Source organism: Phalacrocorax aristotelis, chromosome 16, assembly GCF_949628215.1.
Source record: "Phalacrocorax aristotelis chromosome 16, bGulAri2.1, whole genome shotgun sequence".
Taxonomy (NCBI): domain Eukaryota; kingdom Metazoa; phylum Chordata; class Aves; order Suliformes; family Phalacrocoracidae; genus Phalacrocorax; species Phalacrocorax aristotelis.
In genome coordinates this window covers 5,322,074-5,343,116 of record NC_134291.1, presented here as the reverse complement: position 1 = coordinate 5,343,116, position 21,043 = coordinate 5,322,074, and the positions used below count along the sequence as shown (strand labels likewise).

General features: G+C 44.4%; 1 protein-coding gene and 1 long non-coding RNA gene across 3 annotated transcripts; both read left to right on the top strand.

The window, feature by feature from the left end:
* The first annotated feature begins 49 nt into the window (after positions 1–49).
* Positions 50–16,138, top strand: GPS1 (G protein pathway suppressor 1). Of its 2 annotated transcripts, none has more exons than XM_075111509.1 (14): positions 50–274; positions 3,134–3,226; positions 5,174–5,355; positions 6,546–6,710; positions 6,892–7,027; positions 7,179–7,256; positions 7,651–7,711; positions 8,109–8,194; positions 8,673–8,767; positions 9,860–9,965; positions 10,314–10,394; positions 10,523–10,660; positions 10,895–11,029; positions 11,797–16,138. In XM_075111509.1, exons 1-14 carry the CDS (start codon positions 50–52, stop codon positions 11,869–11,871), a joined length of 1,656 nt encoding a protein of 551 aa, XP_074967610.1. In that variant the 3' UTR covers positions 11,872–16,138. The 2 variants fall into 2 exon arrangements, with proteins under 2 accessions (XP_074967610.1, XP_074967611.1); XM_075111510.1 differs by having other exon boundaries at positions 199–613.
* Positions 16,139–18,077: 1,939 nt separating this feature from the next.
* On the top strand, positions 18,078–21,008 carry LOC142065419 (uncharacterized). Its single transcript, XR_012663413.1, has 3 exons — positions 18,078–20,205; positions 20,467–20,609; positions 20,862–21,008. It is a non-coding gene; the product is annotated as an uncharacterized LOC142065419 (long non-coding RNA).
* Positions 21,009–21,043: the final 35 nt, after the last annotated feature.

The window sequence follows — 21,043 nt, the reverse complement described above, 5'->3', positions numbered from 1 at the left end:
ACCCGCGGAGGGGAGGGGGGTAGGCTGCCCCGGCCGGGCCCCGCGGGCGATGAGAGTCGCGCCCCGCCCCGCCCGCGCCGCCGCCCGGTGTACCGGCGGGAGAGGCGAGACGGGCCGCGGCCCCTTTAAGGGCTTCACCTGTTGGATGGGGTCTGGCAGCGCCGCTGCGACCCGGAAGTGGAAGGCGAGCCGGAGGGAGAGGCGGGGAGGTCAGCCGGAAGTGGTGGCTGTGAGGGGAAGGATGCCGCTGCCCGTCCAGGTCTTTAACTTGCAGGTACGGGGCAGCTGCCTCCCGCCGCCAGCGGCAGCACCGCCCCACCGGGGCCTGCTGCTCCTCCCGCCGCCTCCCTCCCTCCCTCCCTCCCTCCCTCCCTCCCTTCCGCGCGGTGCTGGGTAGCGCGGCCCAGTCCTGCCGCGGCCTCCGGGCTGTGCGGCCTAACTCCTCCGCTCCCGCGGCTTCCTGGCGGGAAGGGCAGCCGTCCTCGCCGGCCCCGGGTCCTCGTTCGTCCTGCCGCCGGGTCCGTCTGTGCGTTTTCCGCCGCCGCTGGCCAGGAGCGGGGCCCGGCCGAGCGCTCCCCGCCGCCGCAGCGGCCCTTCATGCGGTGCTCGCCCCGTACGTGCCGTAGGCAGGGTTTGGGGGGCAGAGGAGGGTGCAGTGAGGTGGTGGATGAGGAGGAACCGAGAGCCAACAGCGCAGGGGGCAAGCTGCGGGAGCCCCGAGCGGGTCGGTGTACCGAGCCTGGGCCGCCAGTAGCCGCGCAGGGCGACCCTCTGCGAGTTAACCGTCTCTTGCCTTTAGCAGCCAGCAAGTTCTCTGTCAGGGCACGGGGGTGCGGAAAGTCAGGACAGGATGAGGGATAGCTCAGCTTCTTCGTCAGTGACAGACCTGTACTGCACCCCTTCCAGCAGTAGGTCACGCCTCTTCCTCCCGAGTACAGCAGGAGACTTCAGCTTGGGTGCCAGCTTGTCAGCTTGTTTGATGCAGTATGAGGTACCTTCCAACAGGGTGCCCTTCTGGGCTCAGAAAATCTCGGGGAGTGAGCCTTATTTTATTTACTTTGTGAGTTGTTCTTAAGTAAACCTTGCATCTTCGTTCCAAAATAAAGAGTTAGCTTGAAAATGCCCAAGTTCGCAAGTCCGAGTGGGGCTTCCAGCCCACTTTTTGTGTTTTTCCTTGTCTGGGAGTTGAGAGAGAAGCGCAGAGTAAGGCCTACCGATATAGCAGGACACAAATCATTCTGTTCCGCCAGCTGGAGTTACAGTTAGTTTCTGTAATGCTGATTTCAAAGGAATTGTATCAGGTTTTTTTACTATGGCAGGCAAAAGCAGCCTAAAAAAAGCAACCCTGATACTTAGTACTTATGATATAAGAAAAGAGATAAGGTAGACAAAAATGGAAAAAGTAACGGTCTCAACATATGGTGACTTAAATGGTTTTATGCGTGGTTTTCGTGATTGGTGACCTGGACAAACAAACTCTCCTTCACATCCTGCCTCCCATTCCTTTGCGCAGAGAACAACAAACTAGGAAACAACCTTTTATATGTTTTACTTGCTTTTACTTCTGATTTTGGGAGGTTTCACATCAGCATTGAAATATGTGCAAGCTTGGTACATACCAGTCTGTGAAGGAATAAACAGGCTGTGGGTGAATACAAGATGCATCAATTTCCTAGAGTTAGGAAATCTGGATCTGCCTTATTCCTCCTCACAAAAAAAAAAACACCAACTGAACCCAAGCCCCTCTCTGTCTTTGGTTTCTGAACAGACAGCAAAATCAATAAAAAACATGGAAATAATTTGGTGTTGGTGGAGCTTTCTATGGTCCACTCATGCAATTTACTCCAAATCAGGTAAATGGTAATATCTGCACATATTCAGCATTTTATAAGAACACATTCAGCTTGGTTTCCTGAGTTGAAACGGGTAATACCTGTGGGGGATGTTCAGCACACGTTTGACTAGGAGAAGGAAAAGAATTTCGTGATAGCGTACCACTTTTGTTTGTGGGACTGCAGAGTAAATCGGTCTTAAATGGGAACACATGCAGGTATTGTATTGATGCTGTTGTACTGAGGTCACTGTACTGGTGTCGTTCCTCTTGTGGTTCAGAGCAGTGCCAGGTACACTAGGAGAATATAATTCTGTTGGTCCTGTGAAAGAGAATCTAGCTGGGCAGTTGGACTTGGGTAACTAGAGTGGGATAGTTGCAGTGATGGTAAAGTTTTGCAGTGCAGATAAATTTTACCCCAGTGTTTGTTAGAAACTGTGGAATTATACCAGTACTTAAGGGGTAGCTACAAAGATGTACCAGTACTTAAAGGGGGAGCTACAAAGAAGCTGGAGACTCCCTTTTTACATGGAGTCACATGGAGAGGACAAGGGGGGATGGACACAAGTTGCTCTTGGGGAGATTCCGACTGGATGCCAGAGGAAAATTTTTCACAGTGAGGCCAGTCATCATTGGAATAATCTCCCCAGGGAAGGGGTTGACTCGGCCCATTGGACACCTTCAAGAGTTGTCTGGACAGGGTGGTGGGCCATCTGGTCTAGACTGTGCTCTTCCCAGAAAGGTTGGACTAGATGATCCCTGAGGTCCCTTCCAGCCTGGGATTCTGCGATTCTGTTCTTTAAATTTTTTAATACTTTTAAAAAGTGTAACAGTTGTCTTTCCCCCCTGAAATATTGCTTTTAAGCATTAAAGCAGCTTTGAAAGGTTCTGGTGAGTTTTTTTGGGTACTTTTTGACTTTTGGAGCATCTTGAGCTGAGTTTTAATGCCTGCTCTTGCTCAAGGGAGAGAAATGGAACGTCATTTGGAATTTATCATCCGTGTCTGAGATACTTTGTAGAACCAGATTTACTGACCCCTTCACTTTCTTGCTTGGTAATCTACTGAACAAAATTAAACGCTCTGTGTGAATGCGGAGCCTTAGTGCTGCTTGTTTTAGACAAAGCGTCATGCTGAGTAGTGCTGTCACTAGAGAAAAGTCCTAAACATGTCTAAAGGCTGAGGGGTGTTTTTTAGTTTTTTAAATTTAATGTGTATTTAAGCAAGTCCTTATAGATCGAGTCACATAGTTGTTTCCTGCTCAAATGTAATAAGCTACTTCTGACCTCATTTTGCTCTTCTAGGGTGCAGTAGAGCCCATGCAGATTGACGTAGATCCACAAGAAGATCAGCAAAATGCACCTGATATCAACTATGTGGTGGAGAACCCCACTCTGGTACGTGTTGGTTGAGGGCTAGTGGGTTACATTCCTTGGGCATGGCCTCTTCCTTTAAGGCTTTTCAAAAACTCCCTCATTTTACTCCTTGTCAAATTGTTATTTAGAGATTAATAGATACTCTTCAAAGCAAGGTGGGGTAAGAATAGCAGTGACCTCTTCTGTAGCTCATCACATGTTGACCTCTGCTGCGCCTTCTGAGGTGAAGGAGGAGTTGCTGTTTTGTGACTTGCTGCGTGCTGCCTGTTTGACACAGTTTCCATTCTGAAATAGTTTAGTACATCTCTGGTTCCTTGCAGAGACATCGTTTTATCTTGAAGCTTGTTCTTTGAGAAGCAAGGCTCAGGTGCTTTAACTGTATGATTAGGACAGAATTCTTTCATTGTTTGATCCTCTGGAGACTAAAACCCACAGAGCTGTAGAGTTATAAAAGGCTGTATTTGCTTATATCACTTTCTTCAATTTTTAGTTAATAGTTTAAGATTTTGGCCAATTCTTATGCATTAGCTCTGTAACAGTGAAGGATGGGTGTTATGGAAGAGAACAAAAATATTAACTGGAAAGAGATAAAGCAACATTAAAATTGCAGACTAAAGCATTCAGTTAGGAAGCTTTGAATCTCACATAACCTCTGAAGCTTTAATTTGTTCCTCTTGTCCCTGTGCCTTATAACAGTTGTCACATGGTTATTCACAGTTTACTGCACAGTCCTCTGTTTTTGGTGGTGCTGTTTTTTGTGTGTTTTTGTGGTTTTTTTGGTTGCTTTTGTTTTTTTCCAGCCTATGACCTGATACCTTGTTTGATTTCATGGCATTTCAATTCTGTTCTGAAGCTAGAGTGATGAAGCAGTTATGTTGTGACCTTTGTTATTACTGTAGCATCTAAGCGTTCTGCAAAATATTAATGATTTTATTTTCACTGTAACTGATGTGAAGGACTGTAATTCCCCTTTGACATTCAAAGAGCTGAGGCGTAAAGTGAAATTACTCAGTGATTTCACGAGTATTGTGCACTGTTGGGCATGAAACTTTGGAAGAAAGAATGCTCCCGCTTTTATGTTTTTCAAGTTCTGTAGCAAATAAAGCAGGAATCCTACATACAAATTTTCAGTGCACACAGTCCTATTTCAGACTCGGAGCAAGACCATTCTTGCACTGAATCAGGCAACAGTTATGTTAGAAAATGCTGCCATGACATTTATAGTGGTATCTTAATTTAGACATCCCAGGGTGAGGGAGTCGGGCATGACACAGGATGCATATGAAGTGCGGACAGGCAACCTGAATCTAGTGTTTCCTACTGCCTGAATGCCTGACTTTTCCCTGAATGTTGTGCGATGGTTGTTTGCATGTGTACTTCTGTCTTTGGGAAATCTCCCTGCAATGCCATATCATATCTTTACTAGATGTTTTGTGCTCCTCTTCTCCCCACATCCCAAGGCTTAAAGTCTGTTAAGTGTTCAGAATTTAAACCTCAGATCCTTCCTCAAGGGTGAGAGGCCCTATTTGTTCTCAGAGGAGATATTTTAAGAAATTAGTATGAGCAGAAGGAATGCAAATTGTCATATGGAAATTATTTTCCAAGGAAAGACTGCATCTGGACTGGTCCTCTGGTTTAGGAAACTTCAGCTCAAATGATGGAATCTTGACAAAATTATTAACAGGTGATATAACTGATGCTTGAAGTGGGTGAGCTGATAAGCCTTAATGGACAGCATCACAACTGACATTAAAAAAGGTAAATTTTGTTGTATGGCGTATTTCCGAGAAAATGGCTAACATTTGAAGAAAGCAAAGATGGAATAATCCTACCTGATTTTTTGTTTGTCTGAGTCATGTTGCTCTCCATGAAGGGGTCAGGACTGCAGGACAACCTGTGCAGGTCACAGTGGAGTAGCCTGATTTAGTGTTGCTGTCTTTGCCTTCTAAGACCAGGTTTTGTTTGCAGGATTTGGAGCAGTATGCATCCAGCTACAGTGGCCTGATGCGAATTGAGCGGCTGCAATTTATTGCTGATCACTGCCCACAGTTGCGGGTGGAAGCTCTCAAGATGGCACTGTCATTTGTCCAGAGAACTTTCAATGTTGATGTGTACGAAGAAATCCACAGAAAGTTGTCTGAGGCCACCAGGTACTAAGGGGTTTGGGAACCTGGGGAGCTTTTTTGACTGAGTGAAGACCAATGTGCCATAATGGGGGACTTTGCATGTAATACTAGCCTGTTCCTTAGGCAAATCGTCTTTGGCCTTAGAATTTGACAGCAGTGAAATGTATGTGTGCAGGCCTAAGGTCTCCTGCTTTTTTAAAAGATTAGACACAGAAGATGTTATCTCATTCTGAAGTCTTAGTATTTCAAAAAGCTGCGGGTGAATATTGAGGAGAGTTTAGTCCTTGCAACTGCTTCAAAAAATATTAATGAACAAAGTTGTCTTTCCTTAGGTAGATTGTGGAGATGAAGCCTCTTCTAGATGCTCTTGTGTTCATAAATTAAAACCTTATCTAACTCTTTGCCTTGTCTTGTTTTGGTTCCCCCCCCCCAACAGGTTTGCTGTTAAGGGTAGCCTTTGGTACTTCACTTATCCATTCACACTTCTTGCCTTTAAATTATTTTTGTTGCTATGCGTATTTGTTGATTTCTTGTCTGTTTTGCTCTGGGAGTCTTTACCATGTATGTGTGACAGTATGTTCATTGCTTTCTTACATGGGCAAAGGACTGTTGGTAAAAAGCAAACAAACAAAACCCCCCAAAAACTCAGAATGTGTTTTTCTGTTTAAAATACTGGAAAGTGAGTTCAGGGCAAGGTGATACGTTGATCTGAGCTGGATGGAAATAGAAGCTGGGTAGTATCTGTACAGTGCAGCTTTGCTATCAACCCATTGCAGTATAGCTGGGGAGATAGCTCATAAACATTTGCACACTCTGTCCCATATAGAGATGTGTGACTAGATTCAATGACTCTTTACGGTCATTAAATACTGTCATAGGATGTAATAATTCATTGCAGTGCTGTTACTAACTTGTTTTCGATGAATTTATAGAGCAGGTTGTTTCTTCAAAATTAGCAATGACTTGCTTATTAATAAAATATGTGCAAAAGGTCATCAGGAGAACTTTGAGAAGAATTTGTAAACATCTGTGATGCTTATGTTACTGTTTTCACTGGAAATCTTAGCAGTCTTTTTCCCACCATCCTCGTTTCCTTTTTGGTCTATTTTGTGTATACACTACTGTTTGTTATGGCAACAGTGCCAGGTACTTAGCAGATCTCTGTTTTGAAAAGTTTGCAGCATAATAGCCCCATTCAAACTCTTTCCTTTCAGAGAACTGCAGAATACACCTGATGCTGTTCCTGATAGTGGAATTGAACCCCCTCCTCTTGACACAGCTTGGGTTGAAGCTACGCGCAAAAAAGCTCTTCTTAAACTGGAGAAACTCGACACAGATCTGAAAAATTACAAAGGGAACTCCATCAAGGAGAGTATCAGGTGAGATGCAGAAGGCTTTGCTGGAGCAAGGAAGAGCATTTTGCTCCTCCAGGCACCTAACACAGGATGTCAGCTATGTTTGGTGCCTTAGGTCAGTGTGTTGAGTTGCTTGTTTGGAACAAACTGACTGTGTCCCTTTCTGAGCACATGGTGCATTGGTATTTTAATTCCTGTGCTCCAGGAGAGGCCACGATGACTTAGGTGATCATTACCTTGATTGTGGGGACCTCAGCAACGCTCTCAAGTGTTACTCGCGAGCCCGTGATTACTGTACCAGTGCTAAACATGTTATCAACATGTGTCTCAATGTCATCAAGGTAGGACAGTTTGCAGGAAATGTTACTTGGTGTCTTTCTGATGTCTGCTGTACTTTGCTCTGGTTACACCTCTTGAGTCTGCAATGATGCTGCTTATCTAAGTAACACCATTTATCCATGCCTATTCTATACTATTTCTGGCTCTTTACAGGTCAGTGTCTACCTCCAGAATTGGTCTCATGTTCTGAGCTATGTAAGCAAGGCTGAGTCTACACCGGAAATTGCAGAAGTAAGGTCCTGCTTTTTAACTTGCATGGGTTTTCCCTTTGTTTTCTGTCTCCAAAATCCATAAAATGATTTCTTCCTTTCCCCCTTTATGACTTACACCCTTCATCTTACCATCTGTTCTTCCTCTGATCCAGCCTCCTTGGCTGCTATACCATTTCTTTTGAGATTCATTCTTTCTTTTCTCCCATGATATGTGTGTAGGAAATCTGATTCATGGTAAAAACAGAGAGACTTCCCATCCTCAGTTCTTGCCATATTTCCCAAGACAAATAAGATGATGTTGTCTTGCTGTTTTGAGTTGCAAGTTAATTATTAGGATGAAATATTCTAAGGACAGTTGTAATCAAAAGGGTTTTCATACTGCTTGCTCACTACTGCTTTTTCTTATCCTTTAGCAAAGAGGAGAAAGAGACAGCCAGACACAAGCGATTCTCACCAAACTGAAATGTGCAGCAGGTGAGTGAACCTTTCAGCTTCCTTTATTGTCTGCCTGTCTTTCTTCCTGTTAGCTGTCTGTAGGGCTCTTTGACAACAGTGCGTGGTTTATTTTTTCTCTCAGATTTGACAGGCTTTGTGTTTTCTCAGCAGAAATGCAAAATTTAATAAAGCTTATGAGCTGGAACTGCTGACTTGGTTTTGCCATTCCTTTCTTCTCCCTAAGTTTCTTCAGAGGGGATGCTAGTGTGAGTCAACACAGTTCAAAGGATGCTAGATACTGTCTGAGAGTCCCATTTCACTCCAACAGTGAAGGCAGTAGCAACCATGTGGGGGCCTGTCCTACTCCCCAGATTTTGCAATTTCTCCTAATTTGTATACTATCATAAACAAAGGACTAACTTTTTCTGGTTTCTAGGCTTGGCCGAACTAGCTGCTCGGAAGTACAAACAGGCAGCAAAGTGCTTCTTGTTGGCATCGTTTGATCACTGTGACTTCCCTGAGGTGAGGACCAAGAGGGGAACTGTGTGCAGGTCTTGGAGGGGATGAAATTCTTCTAAGTATTAGGTTGTAAAATTCAGATACTGTACTTACTCTCACAGCACTCCCGTATAGTTTGGTGGCGCTGTGAACCGCGTTTTTTTTTTGTGGGGTTTGGGGTTCTTTGTTTGTTTAAAAAAAGGCTCTGTTCTTGGGTTCTCTAAATGTTCTACTCTAGATCACATAGGAATTACCTGTGAGATTTTTTTTGTATCTGTGTAGTGCAATCAAAAGACTGGCTGTTGGAATTGGTTTCTGCTCCCTTAGCAGTGGACAATCACTCCTCAGGCTCTGGGTGAATGCCTGAGAGCGTGCCGAGTGGTTCCACTGCATTTGACAAGGACTAATGTTGTCACTGCAAGAAGGAAAGGCCTGGGTAGAATACTTAATTCTGACCTTCTGCCATTTTAGCAGTCAATGACAGCACTCTCTCTCTCTCTAGCTGTTATCTCCTAGCAATGTGGCTGTGTATGGTGGTCTCTGTGCCCTTGCTACCTTTGACCGTCAGGAACTGCAACGAAATGTTATCTCCAGCAGGTAAGCGATGCCTTGAGAGGAGTTTGTATGTACTGGGCATCTTCTGGGACATGGGACTTTGGTTGAGAGCAGATGCTGGCAGGAGTATTAGCTTTCTCATACAGGAGAGAAAGAATCACTGAGCCTTACTTTGGCTTTAGCATTAAGTGGTGTTTCTAAAACACAGTGGTTAATCACATCTGGAATTTTCACAGCATAACAGAAGTTTCCAACCCAGGTCAAATCCAGCATAGCCCAGTTTTCTGTCTCTGTCAGCAGTCCATATCAGATATTAAATCAGAGGGATAGAGCCCTACAGAAGGCAGCTGTAAGATAATTTGCCACCACTTGTTCTGGTGTATGTCAATTTTATTAATACAATTTAATAATTGTTAATACAACTTGCAGCGTCATCTGTGACATATACAAGCTAAAGAGATCTAGTCTTTGGAAGAAAGTGGATATTTATGTCGATATTTATAGATTGAATTACAGCGATACTGAATTCCTGTCAGCTAAGTGTATGGGAGCACTAATTTTAAATTGATGTGGAAAAAGGGTTGTTACCCTGACTTTTTTTATTGGCTGATTCATAGGGTGGGATCCCAAGGTTCAGACATCTGTGATGGAGAATTGGGAGAGCGCTAAGAAAGAGCATGCGTCCCAAAGATCTCCCATGCTTACAATAGGTTATTTTCCTGAGACAGTTGCATGCTCGACCCTACCAATGGCATGCTGTGCTTCGAAAGGGAACACAAAGCTGGCCAGCACAGACTGCAGTGCATGCACAGATGTGGCCTATGTTTTGTGGTGGTGAATCCTGATTTTGACGTATTCCCACTCATTTTCTTGTTTTGTGTGGGCAAACACTTCCAATGTTTGGTTTGTCAAAAGTCTCTTTCCTTCCTTCACTGCAGCTGATGCTGTGCTGCATCTCTCTGTGTTCCAGGCTCGCAGCCCTGCTGAAAATGGGCTGTCTGGTCTGTAGAGAGTAAACTGGTAGAAACTTCAAATGATAGTGAGAGTTTGTAACCTTGCAACTTGGAGCAGTGGGGTTGTGGGGTATTTAAGTGGTGGGTTCCACTGTCTGATCACTGCCATCTTTATCTGTAGCTCCTTCAAATTGTTTTTGGAGCTGGAGCCACAGGTTCGTGACATCATCTTCAAGTTTTATGAATCTAAATATGCTTCGTGCTTGAAGATGCTGGATGAGATGAAGGTGAGTTACAGGGGAGCAGTGCAGAACAGACCTTAAAAGTTCCCTTTGCCTAACCTTTTGTGAGAAGCAGTGACTGTTAAAAAGTTAGCTGCTAAGAGAGTTCAGCTATTCTGTGTCTCTGTCTCCCGATGCAGTGAATGGAAACTGGGAGTAGTTCAGCAGTAGCGGGTGAGGAGAAATGATAAATTTTTAAAATATATTGCTAGTTCTTTTATTATTTCTTGTTTTATTTTATTGTCTTGCTGTAGTGTAATATCTGTATGGTTTAAGTACATACACATATCAGAACATAGGAATAATATATTTTTCCTGGCTGCTTCTCAGCTTCTGATGTGTTTTTGTGCACAGGACAACCTGCTACTGGATATGTACCTTGCACCTCATGTCAGGACACTTTATACCCAGATTCGAAATCGTGCCCTTATCCAGGTAATTGTTCCTGTAATCCTGAGAGGCGGATGAACAGTAAGAATGGCCATCTCTTTGTAATTGCTTTTCCCGTGGTTTTTCAGGGGGTGGGGAGTACATTTGGCAACTGAATATTTTCTTTTTCCTAGTACTTCAGCCCATATGTGTCGGCAGATATGCGCAAGATGGCCACTGCTTTTAATACCACAGTGGCTGCTCTGGAAGATGAACTTACTCAGTTGATCCTGGAGGGACTGATCAATGCCAGAATAGACTCGCACAGTAAGGTGAGTGCATCTGAGCCACAGACTGAACAGCCACGCTGAGATCAGAAACTCTCCATTCCTGGGACACTTTGAAGTTGCATTCACCTGTTGTGGCTGGTATTTTCAGTAGGGCTGATCCAGCTGTGTGTAAACTTGAACTCCGTGATACCTTAGCTTTGTTCCCTGCACAAAGAGGGCTTCCTGCTGTTGAACCCTGTCATAGCTCCTGACTACAGTTCTCTGTATTGGTTACAGATTCTTTACGCTCGAGATGTAGATCAGCGCAGCACAACTTTTGAGAAGTCTTTACTAATGGGCAAAGAGTTTCAGCGACGTGCCAAAGCTATGATCCTGCGAGCTGCAGTCCTGCGCAATCAGATACATGTCAAGGTATGGGCATGTTAAATGTGGACTTTGAGACAGTGTTAGGACTTTTAATTGTTTGTTTGTTGTTTTTTTTTTTTAACTGAAACTATAAAAGCTGGTGAATTGAAGATTTTGGAGGGGAATGGATTTATTGTGCTTGTGATTGGACAAATTCTTACAATAGTAAATACTAAATCTATATGGAACAAGTGTTTATAGCCAATACACTGACCTGCTTGTACAACACAGAATGTCCTTTGAAGTTTATATGCTTGGGTTCATTCTAACTAATTCATTCTGACTAATTCTTCATACACGTCTTTTATCTTATCAAAGCAGAGATTGTTTGAGGTAATCTTTTTAGTGGAGTAAGTAAAAAAATGCATTAATTGCTTGGAGTATTCCTTCCAGGATGCAGTTCCAAAAGAATGCACTTAGGGAGGATAGGCCATCTGCCACACAATGTGTTACGTTCTATAGTGTATCGATTGCTCTGATAACTAAATGCCCAATAGGATTCAACTTCTGGGGCCAACAGCACCTTGTATGTAGTAAATAAAAGTAGCTTAAAAGCTCTGATTTGACTTTTCTAGGAACAGCTCTTGTGAACTGAAACTATAGAAGTTGTAAACAAAGCTTTTGCAAAGCCATCGTTATTTAGGAGTTGGGGGTATGCGTTCCCCCTGCTGTTATCCTGCTGTGCTTCACCTGTGCTTCATTTGGTCTCTCAGGAAGCGCTCTGCAGGGTATTTACACATCACTAACTAGGATGTGTTTTGGTCTTGTTGCAGTCTCCTCCGAGGGAAGGTAGCCAAGGGGAGCTTACTCCAGCTAACAGCCAGTCCAGGATGAGCACCAACATGTGAAAAACTTCGTGCACTACCAAAAGAAATGGTCCCTCCAGGACTGTACCCACTGTCTCACCCACTAACTGCTGAGCTTCATGAGCTGTCCCTGTCTCCCTCACTTCTTGCTCGGATTGAGAGGGTCAGGGCTGATGGCGGATAACATGAATATTCCAGTAACTTCAATTCTCCTTGAAAAGAAATTCTTTCTAAAAACAGCATCCCTGCAGTGGGTCATCATTTCAGTTTTGGTAGAACATCTTCCTCCGTTCTGCTTCTTCTACCACTCCATAAAGAGCTGTCAGGTTACTCGTACAGATGCTGATTTGAGGGTTTTTCAGCTGCTATTAGTTTTCTTGTTTCAAAGCTGCAAAATAGAGTTAAGTTGAATGGACAGGTGTGATCTAAAATTAATTTTGCTGGCCTGAAAGTGTCACCTTGATTCTGAGTAATGCTGAGCTTTCTGTTTGTTCCAGATAAACTTACAAGTGCATTGCTCTCAATTGTGGAGCTAGAGTTCTGATGGGAGAGGAGATTTCCTCTGAGAATGATTTTTCATCTACACCAGAAAACATGGCACTGCTTCCATGCATTCAGTCACAGGCCTTTTTGTTACATTTGCCTGGATCCAGGTTCTTTCTCTCTGGTCTCTTTTCAAAGACCAGTTTCCTGATGTGTTTCCCACTTGTGCATGACCTGGCTTTGGGGTCCAGTGTTATCATAGCAGTAAATCTCTACTTTGTGCAAATATTGCTGCTTGTCCAGTCTTACTGCCCTAGTGTGTGATGGTTTCTCAACATGTGCAACAGTTGCTTCTGGTAGCATGGATAAATGCCATCAAATACCACTTGAGTCCTGTGGAAGAGCTGAAAGCAGCCAATCCAGGTGCCTGTTCTCCAGGTGCATTTATTCTGCTTTTCCTTTTATAAAGGGATTACAGGTGGCAGCCCAGGTGTGTGCATGTTCTGTGTTAATGAAAGGAGATATGCACTGAATTCTCTGTAGTCACTGCAGCCTTGCATTCATCTAATCCATAAGGCAAGCTCAGAATTTTGATCCAGCCCTGACTGGTCTGGCAACTGACTACGGATGTTACTGTTAATGTGTTAATGCTTTTTTTTTTTTTTTAAAGTTGTTATATCTAGTACATTAAACAGCAGGATTAAAAAGCTTTTGAGTATTTGGAGTTTTGTGTTTGGGTTTTAGGTATTTTGATCTCAAGCCGTTGATTTTTTGCATACCTTGATGATGTTTTGTAGGCCATTGTATTTTGCTTTCTGATCTGGTTCGAGGTGTAGCTTGGGTGAACTGTGAAGAAAGTGGAGTTTGAGGGAACGTTCTAACAGCAGAATTCCTGGACTGCATTTGCACAGCTGCTGGGTTTGCAGCAGTGCTCTCTCCCTCTGGCTTTCCACGCTTTGTATTACTTAGGTGCTGAAAATGGAAGCAATAGTTCCTGTGAAGTCTTTGGTTAAATGTCTTCCATTTGGCATGGAAAAATTCTCCCATTTTTGAGGGGAGAAAGAAGAGAGCTGGTTAATCAAGAACTTCAAGTCAGGCATCACTGGTGGCCAGTTTAGTGAGAAAGACAAGTTGAGTCCCCAGGTAAATTGCTGTACATCCTTGTAGAAATGCTGGGAAAGTCATTTTAATGCCTTCTGCTCATGCTGAAGGAAAGCCGTTCAGTCCTGTGATACTACTTAGATCTTGCTTTGTTCCTAAAACAGGCCACTGATACTATTTCCAAGGAAAAGATCTTATGCTCTGCTCTTGAGAAGATGGGTTTGCAACCCAGTTAAGTGCATCATGTCAGCTGGTTGTCTCTTCTTACGCACAGCTTCCACTCTCTTGATTTTATTAGATTATTTCTGTTCCTTCCTGGAGGCTTCCTGCTGGAGGAATCCTGAGTTGTAAATGGATGTCTTCAGCATGCTGAGAGTCTCTGCTCTTCCAGGCACCAGTGCTTGTCCGCTCACGGGAAGCGGCTGGAAGTGTGTATCCTTCAGCAGTTGGCAAGGAGCTCACGAGGTGGCAACAGCAGTTTCCAGCTCTGGCTGTGGCCTGAGGCGGTTCCATAGGTGGGGCAGAAGTGATCAGGTTTTTCTCTCCAGACAAAAATGCTTACAACCATGCTCTTTTATTGCTTAGTTCATTGGCACTGCTATGCTTTTGTATAGCATTATTGGCATGTAACTCTAGCCGGTGAAAGAAGTTGCTGTGGCTTTAGGATCTTATAGATGTGAGTCAGGGCTGTCCAGGCATATTTCTTCTAGACATTGTTCAGCGCCTGCTTCAGTCCTAACTACCTGCCAGTCCAAAAATGAGGAAATACAACACAGCATGGACATAGTTCTGTATAACTTGCATTCGTAAGAAGTTCCCCAGTGAAAGGTTATTCTTACCTTAAAGTTCTAAGTAACTCCCCAAGTAATAAACAGGAAAATAGCGACGTACAGCAAATGAATTTCCAGTGACTCCCTGTGATCACCAAGGTAATTCAGGGGATGAAGTTTTGTGGGATCTATAGCATGTTGCTTTGTGTAGGATATGCTCAGAGGAACTTATTTAAGTGGATTTCGTGAACTTCTGCAACACCTTTTTCTTGAGGAGGAAGCAGGTGTCAGTGGTAGGCCATAACTTATGGTGCCCTTGTGCAGTGTAAATCCTGCTTTCTTTACCTGACCTAGCTAGGGATAAAAGAGAAACAGCTGGAAAGAACTTGGCTCTTTTGGCCAAGGCAGTTTAAATTAGCACAGCTAATTTAGTGGTAATGTAGAAACTGCCCTTACGAGATTTGTGTTGGAGTAGTTGGGGGTGGTTGGGAATTATCTGGCCAGTACTTGTCAAGCATAGATAGCGGTCTGTGTTGCTAAGATTTGTTGGGGGGGGGGCCTGTAAGAGCGGGAGATTAGGTCATCGCTGGGACTGTGGCTGGGTGCAGCAGCATCTGAGTTACTGTTTTCTGAGAGACTTCAGTGGATGAGTGAGAGGTAATAGAGATCTGTCTTTGCCCCGTGCCATGCACGTACGGTCTGTACATTGGTTTCTGGGACACTGCCGTAATGGTCTTAGTGTTACTTCCTAACTTAGTTGAAATTTCAGCATTGTTCCATTCTCTGGACAGCCTCCGAAACTGCTGCTGAATAATGTATTATTTCTGATACAAGCAATGTAATACAAACTTTTAGAAAAACAAATGAGGAGACTTTAATAATAGCAACAGTCCTTCTGGCAGAGACCCATCATGCATAGGTAGGAAGTGCTGGTCAAGCATAGATTATTTTTTTTTAAATTTTTTTTTTTTTTGAGAGTAAAGTCTCAGCCAACTTAATTTGGCTATTTGGTTCTTATGCCATCTCCTTCATTACTTTTTATAAGAAACAGGTGACAATGGGGGAGTGCTCTTAGTATTTTCTTGTGCCACCCCCTTGTGAGAGCTGTGACTAATACAAGTCAGAGTTTCATTTTTTTCTATAGTCCATCAACTGTGAATTTGCAGTAGGGTGAAAAACACCAAACTGCTCTGGAACTGATGTCCACTTGTCTCCGATGTTGTTAGGGAACAGGATGTGAATTACTCTCTGTTTTGCAAATGAGCTCCGTCCTTCAGCTGGTATTATTTTGGCTTCTGCATTCCTATGGATCTGCGAATTCCATCCAACGTTTCATAGGGTCTGATAGAACAACCTAGCTTTAGATTATCTCTCAGGATAACTCAATCAGGCTAAATTAATTAGATAGGGAACAGAAGCTGGCTAATAAGGTATGTCAGCCTATATGAGAAATGTTTGAGATTCTGCAGTTAGAAGTTTGGTAAATTCGTAATGCAACTAAGGCAGTTTCTTGACAGCCAAGAAATAATTCAAGTTTAGGCTTCAGTAGCCTTACTAAAAGCTACAGACCGAAGGGTGGCTGCATTAGCAAGAGATGGTGTAATTCAAACAAGAATTCAAGTGGCAAGACCTGAAAATCTGTCTTGCGTGGTAGATCAGGCTAAGTGATCTTGCTGTCCTTGATCCCACAGATACCACTGTGTCAGTGCTCATACTTCTGCAGCTGTAGCTCTGACTGTGGTACTCCATGTGCCTGTAGTTTATGTAACTGAAGTCTGCGTGGACATAAAGTCTGTACCCTGTAAATACATGCCGAGATCCAGGGGTTTCAATCTTCGGTTTGACATACTCTGGTTTGTCTGGTTTTTTTTGTTTTGTTTTTTAAAATTCTCTGATATCTCTTCCCATAAGCTGTTTGCCAAATAAAGGCAGTTGACTTTCTTCTTGTCAGGTGAGCTACTACTGCTTCTTATTGTGTGCCTCCAAAAATAGATTTAGATACAAGAATCCAATCTCCCTCAAACCCAGAGACTGAGGATCATTTTCACCATCATTCTACATGCAGAGCGCCGCCTTGTCCTCCCCATACTGCCATTAAAATTGAACAGTGTCTACCTTCTTGAGGGTGGAAACAGAAACAAAACAGGGCATTACCTTGCTGAGCTGGCAGGCTGCAACTTTTTGATTAAAGATAAACAGGATAATTAGTATATTGCCTAGGCTGAAAGTAATGCCTGGTTGGTGTAGGTGCAGGTGTGCCCGGCGTGAATGGTAAATGGCTCGGCTTTTCTCATGTGGTAATAGTGCCTCCCAATTCACAAGCATCTTTTATTAAGAAATTGATGCGCTGGTCATCTTTACCTTATTAATTGCAAGGTTATAATCTTCTAGAACATCTGTTGAAAGTTCAGGTTGCAACTTTTTTTTCCCATTAGCCTGGTGATTTGTAGTTAGATGCACAGAGGGAGGTTTGTGTTGCAGTGCCTAACTGAGCAGTATTCCAGTCTTGTGTTAGGAGCGCTGCAGTCTTCTGCCGTGCCACGGGACAGGAGCTAACGAGACAAGCATGCATCTACCTGCATTGCCTGTTAAAACATGCATTGGAAGAGGGAGTGGGGTCGAATATGCCTTAAAAACTAATTCTGTACAGAGCCATGTCCATTTTGGATTCTCAAGTATAAGGCCTTTCCTGCATTTAGGAGCCTAAAGCCAGCTTGATCCTTTCTTCACACGGGTAAGTGCTTCTGTGATGAGACTGGCCTGGTGAGAGACGTGTTCTAAAATCCCACTGTGTGGTTAAGAATATGACCCAAATTTCTCACGTGGCACCAGTCCACTACTGGGTTGTGACAAGTTGTGGACATTTCTCATGCAAATGCCTTTTCTGACTTCATAACTTTTCTCTGGTGCAGTGAGCAGGAGCGTGGCTGGGCTTCCTGACGTTGTTGGGAAACTCTGTAAACAGGCAGGGGAGAGGTAAGCAGTGTGAAATTCCATGATAATGAACATTTGGCTTTTTATTAGAAGAGAGGCTTTTGAACAGACCAGGTAACTCAGAATACTTGACAGCTTTAAAGTGTATGTCCGTGCGAGGGAAGAAGTGGACTATTTCCACAGGAGGCGGGAGATGTGGTTTCGAGTTCCCATCTTTGAAGGCAGAGAAGCATTTTTGACCACGGTTCTCCCACACTAATCACTGGGCTATTTGGTAAATGCCACACCCTTTCCCTCCCCCTCGGCTTCTGTGCTAGTTCCAATCCACAAGACAGGCTAGAATAGCACCGAGCAGCTTAGTGTCCAAACTTGATTTGAACACAAAGGTAGTCAGAAATTATGAAAGCTGCTGAACGTCTTGGTTAACAGCCTGATTAAGGTTGGAAGATGCAATTCCCAGAACATCATGGAAAATACTTGGTCAGGTAATGAGCAAATGCAATGGGAAGAGTCAGTAGGAGAGTTTGAACTACTTTTATTGTCATAATCTGTAGAAAGCCACAACTAAACGTCGGGCAGCATTTAAGCCCAGCCTCCAGATGGATATGGAGCTGTTACCTCTTGCGGTCCCTCTAGAGGAGTTGGTGTGAATGAATGGGAAAGGCTGGGTAAAGGCTGGCTAGATGTAGGCAAATGCCCAGAGAGACTGCGATGCAGATGCTCGTGTGATGGGGAAGGTGCCTGACGAAAGAGGAACATTTCAACCTGGAGTAGAAGGAAGTGAGCACAAGGGTGACTGGCACAAGGGTAGGCCAAGGCCTCTGCTTCACATACGTGCTCTGCTTAGTGATCGGTTCATCTTCCTTGTGGGCTTTCTTGGCATTAATGCTTTGAATGAGAATGTTTCTCCATGGATTGAGTAAGTCTATGGCTACTAGTAGTTCAGGGTGTTTTTTCAGCATGCCGTTCCGTGTGTGAACTCATGACTGTGAACTATCACACAGTTTTTAATGCAGGTTAGGAAATACAAACTGACCTTGCCAGGGCTCGAGGGGGTGTGCGTACACGTGCCTGCATGACGCACACACGTGGGCATAAGCAAGGAATGGTTATCGAGAAGTCAAAAAACATGTTAGAAATGGCTTATAAAACAAAATAGGGCATGATGGTATCTTCTGATTGCTGAAAGTGCCGTGTCTCTGTCAGGAAAAAAAAAGTCTTGAGCCCTTCTTTTGACTGGGGGTGGGGCAGGGAAGGGTCTTCCCCATTTTCAGCAGCGTATGGTGCTGCATTTGTTTTCTGACTTTGGAGACACTTTTGGGTTTTGGTTTATTACTGTTCAGTAATCTTTCTTTTCCAAGGCAAGGGCTCTTATGCACTGAGAGGACGCTTTGGCAGTGCTTTATGCAGACCAAGTATTACAGGTGCTGGGTTTCTTGTTCATTTCCTTTCATGTGACGACCATATCGCTCTGTACAACTACCTGAAAGGGGCTGTAGTGAGGTGGGTGTTGGTCTCTTCTCCCAAATAACAAGTGATAGGCTGAGAGGAAACGGCCTCAAGTTTAGGTTTAGGTTGGATATTAGGAAAAGTGTCTTTATGGCAGGAGCGGTCAGGCATTGGAAGAGGCTGCCCAGAGAGGTGGGGGAGTCACCGTCCCTGGGGGTGTTCAAAAAACGTGTAGACGTGGCACTTCAGGATATGGTTTAGGAGGCCTGGGGGTGTTGGGTTGGTGGTTGGACCTGATGATCCTAGAGGTCTTCTCCAGCCTTAATGATTCTGTGAGTCCATTCAATGATTGTATGATTAATAGACGCAGTGTAGCTTCCAAAAGGGATTATCTGACAGATTCTGACAGGCAGAGGAAGAATCTCAGCAATTGGGATTGTAGAAAAATAAATGTCAGCCAGATGAAGCATCAAGGAAAGAAACCATAGAAGCCTCCCTCCTGGCTCCTGTCATCCCAGTTGTGTTCAAAACAGCAATACCAGGGCTAGCGTTGATGCTAAATGACCTATTTTATTTTAAATTCGTGTCAGGTACGCACCTAAGTCGGCTCCAGTCTGTGGAGGTTCTGTTGTACAGGTTGAACGTAAGAACACGTAGCCCCAGCTAAAACAGGATGAGCTGTTTTGTTTGTGAAATGAAGCAGCCCCTTACCCAGCCAAACCCTCCAACCAGCAACTGCTCAGAACTAGAGACCAGAAAGTGGCACTACAGACTACCCACCCACTCAGCACACGTCGCTACGTGCTGTAAGACGGTCCACTTGCTACACATCGTGGTGGCAAGTTGCTGCCTTTATTTGCTTAAAGAAACCGACAGCTCAACCACAACATAATCTCTTGTTACAGGCCAGTACAGGGCTGGAGTAGGCTGTTAGAGAAATGTTAGGTTACACACCAGCCTAGCGTAAATTAAAACAAAAATGGAAAAAAACAACCAAAGCCAAAAAAGCCACCAACCCAAAACCTAAGACCAGTTATTGATGAAACCTGCCTCCATGGAGGCAAACTGGCTTGAAACAGGCACACTTAGTCGAGCAAGCAGGGCAGGCATGCGAAAGTCTGCCTGCTCCCTTGATGGGCCATGTGAAGCAGAGGGTTGATGCGGTGGCAGGGCTGGGGCTAGTGCAGCGGTTGGGCCCTAAACCCATCGGAGCCTGGCAGGCTCTCGGGCTCAGGCAAGGCGCTTGAGGGGCAGGAAGGGTTGCTCAGGACGCAGGCCAGGCTGGTAACACTGCTGTTCCCACACCCTATTTCCTTCTTTCTCCTAATGTCCCGTCCACCACCACCCCACCCCCCCAACCTCCCCTGTCCATCCCCCACCCCCCGGGCTTTTTTTCCACCCCGTTTTTTTTTTTTTGTCCTCCACTTCCCTTGGCAGACCAGTAGTTTAAGTCCTGCTAATTGTACAGTTAAAGGCTCTAGTGCTACACAGGGGTCATTCATTGCGTGCCAGCTTTGCCAGACCCAGCGTGGCTGAACTGCAGGGCTTACAGGCTCCACAACGCATCGTCACGGTGTTCCCTTCGGAAAGCCGCGTGTGACAAGAAGGAAAGCACGACCAGGCCGGCGGTTGTTGCACAGTAAGATGGGTGGCAGCAGTGCTGCAGCAGGGTCACCGCGTGCAGTGGGGTAACGGCAGTCAGAAAGCAGGCCCCAGGGAGATGAAGTGTCAAAGCTGAGCTAGGCTTTGTTTAGTCTAGCTTAAGCATGGGCTCGCTTGACTTCCCTTTTGTCTGTCTATTAAACAGCTGCACACTAGTGCTGATTTGGGGTTGGTGGTATGGTTTTTTTGTTTGTTTGTCTGTGTTTTTCTTTCTTTTCACTGCTGGCATTCTTTACAGAAGCAAGCTGCTGGAAGGCTGCACTGATGGAGGGCCTAGGAGACACACAAAGCCCATGGGGAAAAAGGGTAAAAGCCAGACTGGGAGTCTTGCATGTGTAGGCCTGCATCTGGTTTTGGCATATTTCTCACAGGATTTATCAGGTGGGAAGGACAAAATTATATGATCATTCTAAGTATGAGATTTTGAGCAGGGGAAGGTTCACGGACTTGGGTCTAACTTAGCACGTAATTTGAGACAACCCTCTCTATTAAAATATCGATTTCATTTCCCCCCCCAGCCTTTTTGGCTCATGGGAGACTGTAAAGCTTTATCCTACTCTATAAAACTAGTACTTGTTAAGACACAATGGGGTTAAAGCAACATCTTACAGTTTTACATTCATGTTTTCAAAGTACTGCTGGATTCTTTTCGGCACTGAAGACGGGCCTGCTGAAACTCAGACGATGTGACACGTTTTCTGTGAGCGACGCACTCGCTGACATTGCTATTTTCAGCGCGCCAGAAGGCTGTTCTAATAAAGAAATTTATTCCCTAATATTAAAAACAGGACGTGAAGGGTTAATGAGCATACAAA

Excerpts from the sequence above, each read along its gene's own strand:
- GPS1 (XM_075111509.1), top strand. The coding sequence starts at position 50 with ATGAGAGTCGCGCCCCGCCCCGCCCGCGCCGCCGCCCGGTGTACCGGC. Across the intron at positions 275-3,133 it reads TCCAGGTCTTTAACTTGCAG|GGTGCAGTAGAGCCCATGCA; the intron begins GTACGGGGCAGC and ends TTGCTCTTCTAG. Across the intron at positions 10,661-10,894 it reads GAATAGACTCGCACAGTAAG|ATTCTTTACGCTCGAGATGT; the intron begins GTGAGTGCATCT and ends TATTGGTTACAG.